This window comes from Nelumbo lutea, chromosome 3 (assembly GCF_056320005.1).
Source record: "Nelumbo lutea isolate HS-2025 chromosome 3, American lotus-T2T, whole genome shotgun sequence".
In the NCBI taxonomy this organism is placed as follows: Eukaryota; Viridiplantae; Streptophyta; class Magnoliopsida; order Proteales; family Nelumbonaceae; genus Nelumbo; species Nelumbo lutea.
This window is the reverse complement of record NC_142686.1, coordinates 5,496,933-5,516,026: the sequence shown is the minus strand read 5'-3', so window position 1 is coordinate 5,516,026 and position 19,094 is coordinate 5,496,933. Positions and strand designations below refer to the sequence as shown.

Here is a 19,094-nt window from a genome sequence, read left to right as displayed (position 1 = left end):
AAATGAATAAATTAATAAAATATAAAAAATACAATATTGTTACAAATTGAAAATAAAAAATAATGCTGTTAAAAAACATCAAATAAATTAAATAAAATTAAAACAAAATTTACAATAATTTGAAAAAAAAATGCTATACGACTATTGAGTATATAAAAAAATATTGACTTCATTTCCTCCTATTGTTCTTAACTTTGATCATCTGTTTTAGGTGAAACATCAAGTGTAGTATCATACCCTCCTTTGGAATGAGTATTTTGGTCATTGTAAAGTTATTTATCACTTTACCCAAAATACCCCCCAAACTAGCCATTATATATCTCTTGAGAGGCATTTGTGTCATTCTTTCTCCCCCCAAACCAAAATACATAAATACCCCCTATAGCTGTTTATAGTTGTTGGGGTATTTTTATAAAAAAAAAAACCTCCAAAAAGTTGAAACTAGCTGTTAAGGGGGGGGGGGTCCCCAATGGCTAGTTCAACCATTGTGCCGAGCCACAAGCAACACAGCCCGATTTACACATCTACTAATAACCAATGTTTTAAAAACCAACCCGAAGGCCGAACCGTTTTTGCCTTTGGGTCGCAAATCACCAATTCAAACAGTTCGGACCATGCCACATCATCGATGTGTGTGTGTGTGTGTAAATATATATTTTAGCAATAAATAATGTATAAATATGTTTTAGATATGTTATATGTATTATTTTATATTTATTTACATTTTTAAAATTTTTATTTATAAAAATATTAAAAATTGCAATTTGAAGTAAAAAAGGGATTTTTCACGAAAATAGTAGGGAGGTGCCTTGGGACGCATAGATCTCGAAAAGTTACCAAAAAAATAAAAAAATCTCCCCAGTCAAACATCGGAGTGCAAAGTTGTAGCCTCCAAAAGTTTGTATGCATTGAGTATACAACCCGCGATCAATCACTTGGTCGAACGAATCAATGGTTGAGCCAACTGGGTGAAATGGTTCTTGACCAAGTCAACGGTATTGATTGTTTGGTGGGTCTTAACTGATCCAGACCTGAAATCCTGGTTGGGGTGACAGTTTGAATGATTTGACTGGTCGGGTTAACGGCGGGTTGAAAACATTGCTAATAACAGGTGTGACTTTGGTTTTATAATCTATAATCACAATGGAGAAGTGATTAAAATGGGTGCAAGCAGATGTGGATCATCCACAATAGCCACAGCAAAGATGAGGGCTGCCTTTGAAGCCCATAAATTCCAAAGTAGATGTGTCAATTGGACTGAATTTGGTTCAATCCGATCCAGTCCTATGTGAGTCCATTACAAAAGGACCAGGCCCAATTCAATCCAATGAATCTTTTGGATCATTTGGATCGGTCCAATTCAATGTCAGGACCATCCAGACAGTTACAAATTTGTTTTAATTTAGATTAATTTTGACTCAAACCTGATCCATTGATACCTATATTCTTATCTTCTATCAATGGACCAAATATTGGCTCAATCTAATTCAATCCAATATAAATTCATTACGGATGGACCAGGTCCAATCCAATCCAATAAATACTTTGCACCATTAATTCAATGTCTTGTTGGTCCGTCCAATCCATCCAAATTGATTTTGGTTTGGGCGGAGTCCAACCCAAAACCGGTACATTGGCACCCCTATTCCTAAGAGATTTAGAGGCAGAGAGAATTCTTATTGAAGGCGATTCCAAAACTACCATAGAAGCGTTGAAGGAGTGTGGAACTTGGACTACCAAGATAATGAGAATTCTTATTTGGAAGTGGAGGATGCAAATAAAGGATCACCATGAGCTTTAGTTTCATACAACCACATCCGCAATCAAGTCGCTGATTGGTTAGCAAATAAAGGACATGAGGGAGAGTTGCAAGGATCGCCATCTGATAATCGGGAGCTCAGACATCTTCTGCCTGACGTTTTAGGTGTTCAGTTTCTGCGGTGTGTGTATACCTTGTATATATATATATATATATATATATAATAGTATTGTAGAAGAGTTGGATAGTTTTTTTTTTTTGATGAACAAGAGTTCAATAGTTTTTGTGGTGCTAAATGGACGTTTGTGAGTAAAAATCTGAACTCTGTAGCTCATGATTCATGTGTCAGCTGGAAGTAGATGTCCTGATGTGGTTTAGTTATGGTCCATTGGGACCCGCCAATTTGGCTTGATTCCTTGTCGTCTTCATTGAGGTCTGGTTGTAATTTTGAACCTTTATTATCCTTTAGTAATGAATGACTTAATATTTTACCTAAAAAATTAATTAATTGGATTTGCAGACATATGCATCATGTTAAACTTGCCAGTTGCCAAAGATGTTTTGAGTATCCTGTATAATATGCATTTCACATCGAAAGATTGCTGTACTACCACACAGGAACAGGACATCTTTTGAAATTTTAAAGAACGATTAAGGGTAGCTTTGTCCTTTAATGTTTTATCTATTAAAGTTAAAGGTTGTTTCCTGAAATCACAGGGGTATATTTAAGTAATCCCTTGGTAGCCCGTTTGATAACAGCTGAAAATTTTATTGCTTAGTTACCATAAAAGAAAAGTTTCTAAGGACGCTGTGGGCTGCTTAATGTCTGAAAGTCTGAAACTGAACTTGCGCTTGAAAATTCTAACTAAAAGACAGACCATCCGGTCCGGTCTGAGACTGCTCATGGAGAGCGATGTTGTCTACATCTCTTATAACTCGAACAGCATCAAGATTTACAAAAGAAATCAGAATAAAATATAGTACAAACACGTATTTATTTATATATACCTGTGATTGATAAAACATACTTACGTATAGGTTGTAGCTAATCACCATCCCTCCATACCTCCCGGAGGAGTTGATATCTGACCGTATTCCGACCACCATTTTCCTTCATTTTCCAACTCGGGACTGTCGATGTAGGAGAAACTCGTGAGATGTCTGCGATGATTGAAGCCAGGGGTGAATCCAATTCATCAAGTTCATCCTCACTGGTGTAGGATTTCCGGAGCACTGAAGACCCACTCCTTCGCAATTGGGAATGGTTTCCTACCTCTCCTATGAAACCTGAAAGAGAAGCTGCCGAAGGTGGTGCATACACAATGGGTGCTGCATTGCATGGGAAGTTCTTAAGAGACTCTTCCTCGGCTTCTAGAGGATCCTGTAGAAAAATACTTGTACATTAAGAAAAACTGTGAAGAGTGGTAGTGAGAGAATCAAATCTTATCCTGTAAATTCAGGGAAAACATAATGGCCTTCAACTGACATCACGTCTAAAATCTTTGAGATCATTTTTTCTGGAATTAATGCTAGCTCACTATCATAACAACCTCGGCGACAAAATAACACTAGGACAGAACTAAATGGGTGTCTTACATATAGGGTTTAGGTGTGTTAACACATTGTTAAACCCTTTGTCCTTGTAGGCTTTATGGGGTTGAGATACTGTCAATTTCTTATGGTAGGACCAAAATAAACATCATCTTAGGAAATACATGTATGAACACCTCAGTACATGCTATAGACGTCAGTCTGTTCTTTGGTACCATGGTACTTTATAGAAATAATGCGTACAAGCAACTCTGCATTAAATACACAGAATTAAAACTTGTTATTAACAACTAGTATGTCGGTCAACGATAAGGTCTTGCCAACATCATCGATAGATATTCTAGCGAATAATCATCATACATAGAAGAACAGGAAGTAATTGGAAAGCAACTGAACATAGTCTCCATGTATACTAAGTAGGAAACATTAGACAGAGAAATAAGGGGAGAGCTTCTGGCAAACTAACCTCAGAATCCAGGGCCTCAAGCACAATGTCCGGAATTGGATCAGGACAAAATTCATCTGGGACAAAATTACTTAGAATCCTCCTGATCAAAGGTGCACCAAATGTAGGGCATACCTTTCAAAACAAAAAATGTAGTTTAGTGGAAAAGAAAAATAGTTGAAGGAAAAGACTTAATTAAGGGTAAGAGTTAGCAGGTGAACCTCTTTCCTTATGTCCCTGTTCAAAAGCATGTCCTTTGGGAGCATCATGAGATCACTCAATGCATTAAGGAGATGCAAAGACTTGAATGATGTATCATATTCCTGTCTGTCTTCATCCTGGAATCCATTCTCATCTTCAGGTGAGTCATCATCATCCATACCAAATAGATCAGTTAGCCATCTTGACCAGTTCCCAATCTGTTATCCAACAAATAAGTAAAACCACAATCCATCAATTAAGAACATATTTGGTTCTTTTACACTGCCAAGTTTATTTTATGGCTTCAAGTAGCTGAAGTGCCTTAAAAAGCTAAAGGGAACATATTCTGTGCTATGCACAATGAAGGATACATGGAATATGATTGGGCTGGGCCCATACTTGAAGAAATCAGACATTGTAGATTTCTTATAGTGGGAAGTCAAGCCAATGATCATAACCATCTGATCTATTACCTTATTGCAACACCGAGTAATGGCAAACAGTTCATAAGAAAAATGTTCTGTATCAAACTTGGTCAATTTTGCCCCAAAGGTACAAAGGATATTTCTTATCAAATTTAGCATGCTCTGGATCTTATTCTAATATCTAACCTGCATAACTGATGGTTTATACCAGGGCTTGTATCGGGGCATTTGTCGAGGTTCTCATGTATGTTTGGTTTATACCCAGCAGTCTCTAAGAGTGGGGCCATGAGAGCATAAAAAGATGTCTTGTGATTCTAAAGGAATAAGGGTCCGTTTGGTTTGCAGGAATAGGGGTCCGGAATCGGAATCGGAATGGGCAATTCCAATTCCAACTGTTTGGTTGGGTGGAATCAGACTCCCATTCCCATTCCTGGTGGAATGGCATTCCCCCATTTGAGGGAATGGCTATTCCCTCCCCCTCCCTTGGGAAAGAAATTCCATCCAGCTGATTTCAATTCCCATTCCGATTCCTGTCTGAACCAAACAGACTATGGGAATAGACCATTCCAATTCCAATTCCAACTGTGAACCAAACAGATCCTAAGAGAAAGGTGATTTCTACAATAATGAACTTATGAACTACCTTGGTGAAATATAATTTGGATGCAAAATGAACTGCCCAAGACACGAACCACTTACAGCATTTTTCAGTTGTGCACCAGCACCAAAGCTTGATTTTCCAGCTGGAATAGGGAGAACCTTGGAATCACTAATGGGATCAGAGATTGGATCTGTTGGAATCTCATCAGCAGATTCACGAAGAATGGCATTGAACATGGCCACATCTAATCTACCCACACATTGCTCCATCACCTGTATGCATGGAAAGAAAAACATCTCAGGGCTATATTTAGAACCGAGAGAGAGAGAGAGAGAGAGATTTAGTTATTCCTAGGAAGAAAGATAATCAGTACACGAGTATTGTTTCAGAAAGGCCAGCAACAGTTCAGTACAATATAAGAAATGAACCCTACAATTGTACATATAAATGCACGATGTGCTTCTACCATAATATATTTTCATCTACCAGTAAAAGGGTAATGATGAGATAGTAGCATAGCTTGATAGCACCAATCTCATGGTCATTTTGCACATTGCTTGTGAATCTGCATTATCTGAATTACTTGATTGGGACACAATAAAGGCTAACTATAGCTTCCCCACATGACTATAAAATTAGATGCACTACTTTTTTTTTTTTTTGTCAAAAAGCAACTGAGGCAAATTTCAATTTGTGATCCAGCTAGGATGGTCTTGTTAAGTCATTTTTCAAGATAGAAGATTTCCTTGGTTTGGCCCATTTGGTTGGCAAGCAAGCACCCTGAAAATATGGCATGTGCCTAGTTGGTCCATAGTATGGGAAGGGTAGCTTCATTGTACCGTCAGATAATTCCTGCGACATGAATTTAATTGGTAGAGAAAACTGGGAACAAGATGGAGAACAATCGATGCTTTATGCAGGCAGGGAGCTATCATCAAAGACAAGTACAAGGTGCATACCATCTAGTCCTTTAGACTTCCACCACATAGTTTACTTGAAATTATGTGCCCATTTTTCTTTTCATGTTGTGATCACAAATAACATGATAGGCACTTGACATGGACCTCTAAATGAAACATATAGATAATTACCAGTCTGGCCAATACAGGCAAGCAGCCACACTCATGGCCTCCAGCTCGAACAGGACAAAGTCTTTCACAGGCATCCTTGAAAGCCCTTTTCCAAATATCTAAAGAAAAGTTTCCTTGATCTTCATCACACAAACTAGACCTCCGTCCATAGCTTTTCCCTGAGCTTGACCCCCTACTTATTTCACTTGCTCTCCCAGCTGGTTGCATATGTGGAGTCAGAGTCTGGAGAAACAAGCAGTGAACAAGGTCAGATAGATATAAGTAATAAGGATGCTTAATCTAAAAAAACAGATATCATATATTAGTAGAGAGGGGTGCAAAATTATTAGGAACTGACCTGCCACCACACAGATTCAATTATTCGGGAGAAGATCCAAGCTTCAATCTTTTCCAATGCATTTGTAAATGTCTTTGGGTCTTCCCAGTCATCAAAACATTCAGATAAACCAAAAATTTTCTCTTTCTTGTTGAGAGAGGAGTCGTTCCATTTCAACGAAGATCTCTTATCATTTTCCTTTTTACTGTCATTAGATTCAATGTGGGGACCAGAAGAAACTGGTAGCTGAAGTTCCCCTACAGCTTGGCTAATAACTGCTCTTAGGACAACTGAATTTGACAACCAAAATGTCAACCTGCATTCAGAAGAAAGCTTAATCAGTTAGAGCATCAGACGAAATAAATTCAATGGTGCACCCTTAGAAACTATCAAACTCTGACAGTTCCACATTTATAAAGTGGAAGATTTGTCTTTCAGGAAATCTGGGCAGACCAGATTCCCAAAGCATCACATCCATTAGATGATCTAACCATCCAATCAGTTGAAACATTGCCAGGATCATTTGTCATTTATTATAATATTTAATGATCTGGTCTGGAGATATTAGCTATGATACCTGGAGAACTTTGTATGTCTAGTGTACCAGTGTTGGAACAATAAATATCTGATACAATACTGGATACTGCATTGGAAGCCACCCATTGGAGTTACTTTGAGGTTCCTTTAAATGGCTTCATTTTATCACCCTATCCTTTCTAGTTCTCCACTTATCCATCTAGGTACGTAAGAAATAGAACCCATATAACTTTCCAGAGGATCAAGTTCTGGTTACAGGACAGTTAAGTATGTTAAGTGCTTGGATTGCAGTAGCATTTTCTGAGTGCCCAATATGGAAGTGCATAAGCTCATCTAAAGGAGTTGATGTAAGGTTGTGCATTGCCATCACTAATAAAATTATGTGCTGTTACTCTTCAAAAAAAAAAGATTGCATTGTTTAAACCACTGAACCAGAATAATTCACTTGTGTAATTAGTACAAACCTGGGAACATCATTTCCACATGCTTTTGCTACCATAACTAATCCTGAAATGGCACTTCTAGCTGCACTTGCCCTATGTTCTTTGGACCACTTTCTACAAGCATGAAGATACAGCCTAGAAAGGCGTCGAGCTGGAGCATGGACCTTATTCACAGAACTCCCATGCTCCGCCACCACGGAGTAAAGTCCAATCTCAACTGCAGCAGCTTCTCTCAACTCTGCTTCAAGGCTTTCAACTCTATGCTCCAGTTGTTGGACCTTAGACTGGCAGTTTAGGATCCCTCTAAAAGCAGCCTCAGCATTGTTCCTTTCAGCTGTAATTGAATTCCTAGAACCACTAAGAGTGTCTTCCAAACTATCAACTTCTTTTACTTCTTCCATTGATTGATTACCATTTGAAAATCCATTGCTCCTAGAAGACTCTAAGGGTGACCGAACAGATTTCACATGCTTTAGCCTATCAATATTCTGGATGTTACCCTTCATTCCAAGTGATCTCCTGCTAAAAGTAATTGTATTACTCCCAGATGCCACTTGCTTCCTTGTAGCCTCTAGTGAAGATCTGTTAAAAGCCTCATCCTCTGTAGAATGGTTTTTTTCCTTTTCTATTTGTTTGTCCTCTCCATTTTCTCCTGATTGCTCTCCATCTTTCTCCCCCATACAATTTGCAGATTGATCATTAATTGTTGTACCACCCTGTGGTCTATCTTTGATATTTTCCCTAGCTTCTCCATCAGCTTTTTCATCCTTATGCAGATCTGGATTTGAGGATGAAGCTTTGTCTGCAATAACATTGGTAATTTCTTGAATAACTTTTTCATCCTGGTCAAGGTTTTTTGTGCTATTGCTGGATGTTACCTCTTCCAGAACACTCTCATAAGCACTGGATGAAGATTGATCACTATGCATAATAGATGTTTTCAAGGTTGATGCCAAACTCTGCTGGAAGTTGGACAAAGAAGCACGGCCATTCTCTGGACTTCCCAGATCAGATGACAAGTCTACTGATGATGAACGGGGCGAACTCCCCTTCAGATGTGTGTATGGTGTAGTAGGTGTTTTCACCTCCGGTTTTGCAGGTATCTTTTCTAGAGGTACAGCAGCTACCTCATTATGACTTACTACACCATTCTTCACCGACTCTGATGCATTCTGCAATTGAACCTAACTTATTAGGAATTATCTAACACCCTTGAGTACAGTAACAAGGATAAAGTTTGATATATTTCATCATGTTAAATGGTAGAACCTAAACAAACATAGCAGTACACTAGCAGGGTTTCAGAGGTTCAGTAACACAATCTGATATTTTCCACCTAGGAAATCTCCAAAGCAACATGCAAGGACAATTTAAAGGTTCATAATTATCCATATAATAACATTTTTTAGGGCTTTTAACAATATTTTCCTGGCCTAAGCCTAACCATGCGAAACAGTGTTTTAAATGCGCAAGGTGCCAAAAAAGCACAAAGGCCATTATGCACCTGAGGTGCAAGGCACAAGGTGAGGCATGCACCTTTTTTAATCAAGGTGCAAAATTTTAAAAGGAAATAAAGAAATTGCAAAATAATGTAGAAAGTTCAAAATAATTAAGAAAATATTAAAAAATATATTAATTAAAAAATCAAATTTTAATTTTAAATTAAATGCTTTAAAAAAGCCTATTAGCTCAAATTGAAATAAATAAACATATTCAAAGTGAAAACTGCAAAAATAAAATAAAAATAGCATGCAAAACATATTCAAGCATGTCAGACTTATAATTTTTATATTTCTTAATTGCATTATTTCAAATGATTAATGTGATGTTACATCTTTCATTCTTAATTCTACAAGCCGCCTTTGTACCAAGCCCCTTGAAGCAAGCCCAAAAAAATCCATGTTAGGGTCTTAAAATTCTTAATCCCTAAATCCTTAAAAACTGATTTTATAATTTTAATTATCTTTTAAAAATATCTTTTATTAGGATGAACAAATGAACATTAGCAAATAGGAGCAAGGAAATTTGCAATTCATCCACTTTCCTGCAACACTGTCCATACATATTCTACCAAATGGGATAGATCAACTTAAAAAAAAATATCAAAGGTATTTGATAAATCAAATACAAGACTAATGATCATAAGAAATAAGAATACCTCTTCATTTTGAAGTGGTGAACTTCCAGCAGCATCAAAGGTGGATGAGGAAGTAGTCAAGGAAGAATGTGATGAAACATCATCGTCAGTAAAGGAGGCAATCTCAACTTCCTCAGCATATTCTTCAGTCATTAGGACAGAAACTGATTCCTTCCCATCCTTGTCTGATGGCACCTCCTTTGACAACCGCTCCCTTTGTAAGGAGCTGGAGTTACTTCTTTCAAATGGCTGAATTTTAACAAACAGAACCGGTTGAGCTGTGTTCCTAAAACTTCTCTTGCAGTTCATTGGAACACTTATGCATACGGTTTCTTTAACAATTCCATATTCTGCCAGGTCTATTATGACAGTTCCTAAGAGTTGACCTTTCACTGTCTTATCCCTTCGAGGCTCGTACAAGTTGAATTCCAAGCAGTTCTTCTGAAATGTCTCAGCATCCCCACCTTTTACAGAGACTTCCCTAGTAAGAGTAACGGGAAGCCTGAAAGATTCATTAAATTCAATTTTCCCATCCCCAACACCAGACCCAAGGGAGGGGATTACATGGTTAGTACACCCAGAGTTCCTATCACCATTTTCCCATTGAAGCAGTACAGACCGAAGGGATCTGAGAGACTGCGATGGAGGCCAAGGTTTAATTTCCTGTAAATGGACAAGGTAATCAACTTGAACTGAAGTGCCTCTTTTGTTCTTTGTCCTCAATCCTAGAACCATTATTGAAGATGTAATGGTATTTGTCCAAGTGTCTATGCAGCGCTAATTTGTCTAGATACTCTCCATCATGAAGCCTCTAACAGAACCTTGTACAAAAAATGTAGGAAAATGATAATGGGATAAATCCGTATTTGAAATTTTGTACAAGGAAAACAGAACTAAATTCAGTGAGGAAACATGAATTTGTTTTCAATTGGAGAATTCAACGCACAACGTTTAAGATGATTTAAGAGCAGAGATAACTACTAGGGAAAAAAAAAACAACTATCCTCATTCAGATGGCTTGGAATGAAAATTCTGGCAGTGTGGACATGCACCTAATCTAAGGAAAGGATAGGGTGGAGTACCATTCAGCTGGCATAAGAGTTAAAATAAATAAAGCCCTCCCACTCCCAAGAGGAAGAAAGAAAAAGATATAAAAAGGATTATAAATTTGGAAATCTTAAAGAGAGATGGTCTGTCTAATTTCAGCTCATTTTCTTCTCTCCCTCTCTCTCTTTTTCCTTTTCCTCTCTTTTTTTAACAACAGAAGCATAAATCCAGGAGCCCAGATGTAGTGCCTCGTATGCCTTCCATAAAAGAACAAGGAAGCAAAAAAGAAATCTCCGAAAAAAAGTGGCATTTCGGCCCAGTTAACAGGGGAAGCAAATACTCAAATCATATAAACAGTACAAAAACATAACAGAAATAAAAATAAACAGAGGGAAAATGACAAGGAAAGGGAAGAGTCGTAATTATGAGGGAAAAAAAAACCGATATCAACAAAAAAGAACGCTCAAAACATGAAACTTTACCAAATGAAGAGCACATTTGCAGACAGAAACTACTGGAGAAAGACCCGATCATCAACGTAAACAGCACAAAGATTTCAAAAGAGGGTAATGCACCAGATTCTCCGGATCACCCCGAGTACTTAAAATTTTTTAAGGAAAATGTTTTCTTTTTCTTGGGGGAGGGAGTCCTATAGAAACCAGAAGGAAGGGAATCTACACTACAGTAATCGAATGCTGAAACGACTGAAAAGGAACCATAAATAATGAACTTAGATTTACAGCAATCAAAGAGCGAGAACCACAGATTAGTCTGTCCAAATGAAGTCTCCACCTTTAAAAGACAAAAAGGAAAAGAAAATAAAAGTAAAGGGAAAACAATGACTCACTGTAGAAAATGGAGGCACAGAAATGCGGTGGAGAAGCAGGAACTAGGAAGAATCGCTTCGTATCCGATATTCGCCATTAGTGACTGCTCACTGTGATATCCTATCTATTTGCCTCAGCCTCCCAAGTGAATATGAGAATGTCCGAAAAGCCATAAAAAAACAAAAATAAAGCTGAATAGTAGAGTCGTAGACATTAGACGGAGAAGATTTTTTTATTTTTCAAATAAAATAAATAACAAAATTAACTAATAAATACATTTTAGAAATTAGAATTGAGAGGCAGTGACAGTGAGTAACGTAAACAGCATCACTTTGTCCGCTAGAGGTTGGATGTGTTCTCCGATTTTTTTTTTTTTTAATCTTTTAATGCTAAGCTGTAAGCAGAGTCGATATTCCTCTTCATGAAAAGAAGATTCAGACAAGTGCTCACGTTTGATAGCCGTGGGATCAGCATCTGCTTGATAAATATGCGGGGTCCCATCCCACGTGTACACTTGTATTGCACTCGTCGGTTTGGTTTGGTCAAGCACATGGCGCCCCCACATGCTTTCAGCCCTTTTTCTAAAAAAGTGTTGACTACAGTTGGTTTTCGCTAAGCTACGTTTTATAGGCTCTCATCTCTAAGCTCACTGTTTAATTATTTATTATTTAACATGTTTTAATTATTTTAACTGCAGCAATTCTAAAGTCTTAACACTTTTTTTTGGTAATAACTTAAGTCTTAACACTGTGGTTTTACAAAATTAATTTTAATTAATTATGTATTATTTATATTAAATAGAGAGAGAATCTGAATTTGTAATTCTCTATGCACATATACTGGATAGAAAGTATTCGTCACGTATTCCGACGCATTCCTTTTTGACTCTGAGCGATTTTAGGGTCCATTTGGTTTGTAGCTGGAATTAAAACTAAAACCTATTAAAATTGGAATTGGGATCATATATTCTCGTAATTTGTTCGGTTTAGACGGAAATCAAAATTAAGCTGGAATGAGACATTGGGGGTTTGGGGGGATGACATTCCCATTCCATCCAAGCAAATAATCCAGACCCTATTTCCGCGAACCAAACGAACCCTTAGAGTCAGATACAGCCCGGCCAGCGCACGATGTGATGCAGTTGGTAGTGTGTGGTATTCAGTTGATTAATTCTCGTTTGCTTTCTTACACCAACAATAATGATGGCCTCCCAACAGGTAACAACCAGACCAACTCAGCAGAGGTGTTTTGAACTTTTGCCAACAATTTACGTTAAAGGACTCAACTGAACGTTCTTTGGCTTGTAAATTGTAACTAAAGCACTTGGGAAATGCATAAAACCCCATTATTAATTTGTTAAGGGTCCGTTTGGGAGGACCGATGCTTTGGTTGTTGAGTACTTGAGTTGCTTTTGTTGAACTGCGAGAAGTAAAAAAAGCATCACGGAAAAGCCTTAAAGCCATAGTCTGGCTGAAGTATGGTTAATCTGGGCTTTCCGGGGTATTCACCAAGTATTGCTTTTAGACCATCTATTCAGGTGGGGCCTACTTCTAAATGCTGCACCACGAGAAAATTCTCCCAAACAAGCACTAATGAGATAATTAAGGCCCTATTTGAATAGATTTTTATAAAAGTATAAAAGTATGAAAAATACGATATAATGTTTATATTATATACCTTATGCTTTTGTTTTCATACTTTTTAAAACTACAAAAACCTCTAAAAGCATGAAGTTGATTTTTTATACTTCATGCTTTTGACGAAATAATACATCCATTTTCGTGCGAATGGGTAGTCACATGTGACCACCCTCTAATACAACTCTTGGCCCTATCTCTGCTTGCCGCTACAAGAGTTAGACCGCCATCGTCGGTCTCAGCCACCAAACCATCTAAAACCGTCACCAAAAGCATGAACGGATGTGCTTTTACCAAATAGGAAATGATTATTTTATTCTAAAAAATATACTTTACAAAATTTTTTATCCAAATGATTTTCAAAACAAAAGTGTCAAAACAAAAGTGTCAAAACAAAAGCATTTTATGTATTTTGTACTTTGATACTATTAAAAGTAAAAAGGTAGAAACATCTCCATGTACATGTACTTGTCATTAGGTGATGCTTCCAATACATTGTTGGATATATTGTGAGGCATGCTGTGCGGGGGTCATAATTCTAGTGAATGTTGATTTGATCAATGTCCTGATAATTTGGATAATTGAACCGTTTATCTATGTTAATACCCTTCAATGGGGTCATAATTGTAGTGAATGTTGATTTGATCAATGACCCGATAATTTGGATAATTGCACCATTATCTATGTTACCTTCAATGGATTATCAACTTTTCTTTTTTCTTTTCTTTTTTTATTTTATAATGATAACATCACGGTTGGTTGGTCCATTGGCTAAGAGGGAGAAATGGTTCAACCTTTGGGTTGGATTTTGAAACATTAGGTATGCTCAAGGATTAAGTTATCGATACGATGCTCCTGATGCGGGGCGTATCATATCCATATCCATGGTCACGGATATGGGATATGTCACAACTGGATACGTATCACATGAGTTGTGTGTATCAGCACGATGCACCTCCATATCGGGCTGTATCGCGCTGTATCAGTGGATACGCACCTATACGGAGGTATATCCATGCCTAGTTTGACAGAACTGTATACTGTATATTGACTACATTTGGATTGTTTTTCATCTTTAATAAAAATTAAAAAAGATATAATTATATAAATTGAAATAAATAATTTAAGATTTAACTTTTCTAAAAAAATAATAGAAACTAAAAATAATAGATTTCATCTACCTTAGATGATTTATATATTTTATTTTACACATAATTATATGTTAAAAATGAAAACATAGTTATTTTTTGAAAAATAGAGTTACTATATAAAAATACTAAATAAATAAAATTTCCCAACAATATTAATGGAAAACAGAAAAGTATAATTATAAAAACTGAAGTGAATAATTTAAGATTTCATTTCCAAATAAAAACTTAATAAAAACTGAAAAAAATAAATAGTTTATTTTATCTACCTTAAATGATTTATATGTTTTATTTTACAATTATATGTAGAATAAAAGCATTATATGTTAAAAATGAAAACATGTTTATTATTTAAAAAAGAGTTGCTATTTATATAAAAATATTAAATTAATAAATATTCCCAAAAATTAGCAAACATTAAAAATTGTAGTTATACAAATTTAAAGAACGATCATTATTGTATGATGTTTGAATATTCTAGAGTCCTGGTATTGTTTACTGTAATGTTTATCTTCATATAACCTATTGAAACATGCATTTCTCATGTGTTTAGACCTTATTTATGGATAATTCAGCTTTTGGTTTAGTATTATTAATGTATTTATGTGATTTGTATGGATTTTTCAAGTGTATCCAAGTGTTTCTATATCTTTTGTTTGTATCTATATGTTTTCAATGCGTATCCATATCCAATTTATCTTTGATCCTTAAATATACTTCATATTTAAAAAAAAAAAAAACTTTTGAATAAGGTCTCCTATGTGATAAATAACCCGAATTGATCAGAAGCCCCCCTGACTTGGCGGAAGTAAGTAGGTTCATGTAAGAAAAACTCTCTATTTTACTGACTAATAATCATGGGTGCAATTCAGGCTGGTCCAAAATGCATACTGTTTTAGCCTCAGGCTTCTGGGTCGGATCCATCTAAAGTTTGACAAAATCACACCCGAAACCGCCCACTAAATAAGCAAACAAGTTTCACCCTCACTAGTTCTTTGGATTATAATTGTATAGCCAAAGAATAATTATTAATCTAACTTAATCACTGCATTGGTAATGAATCTCCTAAACAAAGGCCACTATTAAAGAGGGCTTGGATCAATTAATTTCAACGTGGGGCCCATTTAGTGGTGGGCCTTGACCATCATGTGAGTGAGTACCCAAACTAAAGCTTTGGCCTAGAAAGTAGAAACTACCTTCTTTTAGTCTTTCTCGTTTCCTTGTATTAGTAGGAAACCAAAACAATAATATACGTACCCATCACAATATCACACAAATACAACATGTTTCCAAGTTTATTCAGCCTGAGGGATCATATCTTAAGAGTGATGATTTTCTTTTTTGTAAGATGATGGAATCAAGGCACCAATAAGAAAAATGAGGCCCTGTTTGGTTCATGGGAATAGGGTTAGAAATCAGAATTGGAATTCAACTGTTTGGTTGGGTAGAATTGGAATCCCATTTCCACTTTTGCTAGAATGACATTCTTCCATTTGAAGGAATGGCCATTTCCTGCCCTCCCTTAAGAATTAAATCTCATTCCTGCTGATTCCAATTTTCATTCTTATTCCTGTTTGAACCAAACAAACTATAAGAATAAACCATCCGATTTCAATTCTAAAAAATTTGATTCTGATTCCAATTCCAATTCCAACTTTAAACCAAACGGGCCCTGATCCTTGATTGGACCCCATCCTCATGTTTTCGCACTCTTTGTCTTCCTTGCCAAATGAATCCTAAGGTTGATGCATGCTTCAATATCAAACAAAAGAACTTTTGCGGTGACAATTGCGTCGCATGACCAAAACAAAAGACAAAGACAAAGCAAGATTTGACCGGATGGAGAAAGTACAAGGAAAAGGGAATAACACCTAACCATGATAATAATATATAAATTAATAAGAATAGTAACAACACATTTCCTTCGCTAGAGGGTAAAAGGAAGGTTGAGGTGTCGACGTCCATGACCAAAGCATATATAAGCCTCCTCTGGTCGGTGGCACTGCTCTTGGTTTTGCTGGTGATGACCTCTGTTGTAGTTATTTATGGATTCTATACTTTATTTTCGGCGGTTTCTTTCCTTTTTTGTCTTCTTTGTCGACATTTTCCTCTTTCTCAAATGTCTCCTAAGAGACACACTTTCCTCTTTGATTTCATACCTCATTACAGTGGTTTCTTTCATGGGAGATTTTGATAGTTCTTTAATTTTCCAATGATACCCCCCAACTTTTTAAATTTTGATAACTCTTCTTTTTTACTCAAAAATAAAGTAAAATTGATTTATTTTATATTAAATGACTTTAAAATAATATCTCACTATAACTTGAGAAAATAGAAGAAGAAAAAAAAAAAGCTATCAAATTGGATGACCGATGACCGGTATGAAAAAAATCAGATCTAATGTTTTAGACTACTCAGCCCATGAATAGGTTTAATCACAACCAGACTGACCTTACCAAATGAGCCAAGTGATACCTTTTTGGAGCCCTACCTCTTTTACCTGCGTAGGACCAGCTCCAAGGTATCCTCTACTGGCCTAAGCCAATTCATTTAAGATAAATAGGTATTCATCAAAATTCAGGGGGACGGGTTGATTTCTTGACATTAACAGTTATTTCTTTACCTACTAACTGAATGAATTGGGATGATATTATTGGATAAGTAAAGAATCCTCTCCTCATTAGCCAATAGAGAATTAGAACGCTAGGACAGTAGGACCTATAGATGATGAATCTTGTTGCCCAACATGTGGGTAAAGTGACTAAGAACCCATTTGTTTTTCGGTAAGTTATTTACCAGGTAAATGCATTTACCTAAATAAGTATTTTTTTTCAAGAAACACTTATCTAAGTAAATGCATTTATATATGTTCTTTTATTTTTCAAGTAAATAAGATAATGCCTGTTTTAGCCATAAAAAAACCATTATTAAAAGGGGTGATTTTGTTTCATCCAAGTATTGGCAATTTTTCCTCGGATGGAAAAGTTATTTGTCCACCTAAGAGATGAGTATCACTTACCTGACTAAATGATACCCAAGGAAAACAAATTTTTCAGACCCCACATAAATCTGAAAAAAATAACAAAATCCTATTGACCAACTCCCCCTTCTCAAAATCCAAAAAGAGAACTAGCCCTAAAAGCTATGGAAACCTACTTCTTTAGATCAGTATTGTACTCAAATGACCCAGACCCTACAAGTTATGGAAACATATTGTTACTAGCATCAGTATACCACACATTTTTCGATTTGCAAGGCATAGTCTGAGGATTTTTTTTTTTTGAAAAGACATCCAACAAAATGATGAATATTTGATTTCAACTCAAATCTGTGAGTAGTTCTGAATTCTAAAGGAATAAAGAGAGAAAAGTGAGTACAGATCCAACAAATAAAAGATTACTGATTCCTCACTCATTCTTGGCGACATGGTTCAAATAAAAGTTCCGCCAATCAATTTCATGGATAGTAGAAGGCTAGAAGCTATGACTCCACGTCAAACCAGGCTTGCCCAATGAACCTTGTAGGAGGTGTTTGGCTTCATTATGTTTTATAAAAAAACGGTATTGCGATTTCTGAGAAAACGTTTATGCTGGTGCTGTTTGGTTCCCTTGAGGTTGAAGATGCACTGTTTTCAACCCGACTAAAACAACACATTCTGGAGTGAGTGGGTTGTTGGATAGGGATGCTATTCTATTAATATTAGACTTAGAATCGAGTCTTATCCATTGGATTCAGACCAGTCTCTGAGATTAGATGGCATTAATAAAGCGTCTATTTGGCATCAATGCCGTTGCTCCAAAAATGGTGCTTCATGAAAAACCTGTTTGTTTGAAACAGTTTTTTCATAAAAAACGGTGCTCCAAGCCACACCTTGGAAATCAAGAAGACGTGGGCCACGTCTTCTAGAACTGCAGCTAGTTGCTGCCAACAGGGACATAATGTGACACTGGATAATAAGTACCAGTGCTGAAAGCGTTTACTGGAGCTTTGGTACCAAACAGAAAATGTTGCTATTGCTCCAGGAAACATCCTACCTGACAGCAACGTTTCCAAAAAAGAAAAGACACCATTTTCTGAAAACGCTGCTTCCAACCCGCACATACCGTTTTCTGAGAACGGTGCTGTATCTGCAGCATAGATGCCAAACAGATACAAAATAAACTGAAAATAATTTAAACATTTTGCATTGTTAATAAAATCAACTAAAAATAGCTTCAATTATTACACATCTGGAACAAAATGACTGGAAAATAACCACTGTGAGTCTTGAACAGTTGAACCCGAGTTGGGATCTAAACAAACTTTGTTAAATTTTAATAGATAAATATTAATTTTATATAAATATAAGCATATATTATTTATAATATATATTTAAATATTATCAGATTGGATTGGAATGGAATTGAGAGGGTTATCCAAACTGATTATATGGCTGATTCTTGATGAATGAAACTAGCCCTAAGTGGTTGTTGCTTTTCAATGAAAATAATAAAACAAGAGGATTACATCCATATCACCTTGGATACCATCGGCAGCCCTTGGGATGTCAATGGATCGGGTCGGGTTAAGTGGTAAACCCGTGGTGACCCAACCCTATAGGGTTGGCTTTAGGTCAAATGAGCCCAACCTACAGCAGATCTGGGTTGAGGCGTACCTGCAACAAACTCAACCTGTTCACATCACAAAATAATAGTTTTCATCATTTTCCATATTATTATAGGTGTTGTAAAACTGCTGGTTTACATACTTTGGTGATATTGTTTTATGTAAATCTCTCGCATTTGTCAGAAGACTGGAAAATCATGTTCTTTAAATGTCACCTAAAAATATGTTCATCATAAGCCTTAATGAATATACATCAGGTGATATTTACAACAAAAAATCACAAAACTTCTAGGACAACATAGTAGCATTGAAAAAATTATATAT

The 19,094-nt window shown here is 36.3% G+C and overlaps 1 protein-coding gene and 1 long non-coding RNA gene across 4 annotated transcripts; both read right to left on the bottom strand.

Annotated features, from left to right (window-relative positions):
* Positions 1–2,582: 2,582 nt before the first annotated feature.
* LOC148862541 (uncharacterized) lies at positions 2,583–11,738 on the bottom strand. Of its 3 annotated transcripts, none has more exons than XM_088979269.1 (9): positions 11,401–11,738; positions 9,528–10,327; positions 7,391–8,541; positions 6,411–6,705; positions 6,074–6,295; positions 5,081–5,254; positions 3,977–4,174; positions 3,777–3,890; positions 2,583–3,140 (listed from the first exon to the last, which is right to left on the bottom strand). In XM_088979269.1, the coding sequence occupies exons 2-9, from the start codon at positions 10,239–10,241 to the stop codon at positions 2,805–2,807; spliced, it is 3,204 nt and encodes a 1,067-aa protein (XP_088835395.1). In that variant the 5' UTR covers positions 10,242–10,327; positions 11,401–11,738; the 3' UTR covers positions 2,583–2,804. The 3 variants fall into 3 exon arrangements, with proteins under 3 accessions (XP_088835395.1, XP_088835396.1, XP_088835397.1); XM_088979270.1 differs by lacking the exon at positions 11,401–11,738 and adding an exon at positions 11,036–11,379; XM_088979271.1 differs by lacking the exon at positions 9,528–10,327 and having other exon boundaries at positions 11,401–11,539.
* A 6,870-nt stretch (positions 11,739–18,608) lies between these two features.
* On the bottom strand, positions 18,609–18,976 carry LOC148862540 (uncharacterized). The gene is made up of 2 exons (XR_016110942.1): positions 18,913–18,976; positions 18,609–18,819 (listed from the first exon to the last, which is right to left on the bottom strand). It is a non-coding gene; the product is annotated as an uncharacterized LOC148862540 (long non-coding RNA).
* Between the last annotated feature and the right edge of the window lie 118 nt (positions 18,977–19,094).

Excerpts from the sequence above, each read along its gene's own strand:
- LOC148862541 (XM_088979269.1), bottom strand. The coding sequence starts at position 10,241 with ATGGTTCTAGGATTGAGGACAAAGAACAAAAGAGGCACTTCAGTTCAA. Across the intron at positions 6,706-7,390 it reads TGTGGAAATGATGTTCCCAG|GTTGACATTTTGGTTGTCAA; the intron begins GTTTGTACTAAT and ends TTCTGAATGCAG. Across the intron at positions 6,296-6,410 it reads TTGAATCTGTGTGGTGGCAG|ACTCTGACTCCACATATGCA; the intron begins GTCAGTTCCTAA and ends TTGTTTCTCCAG.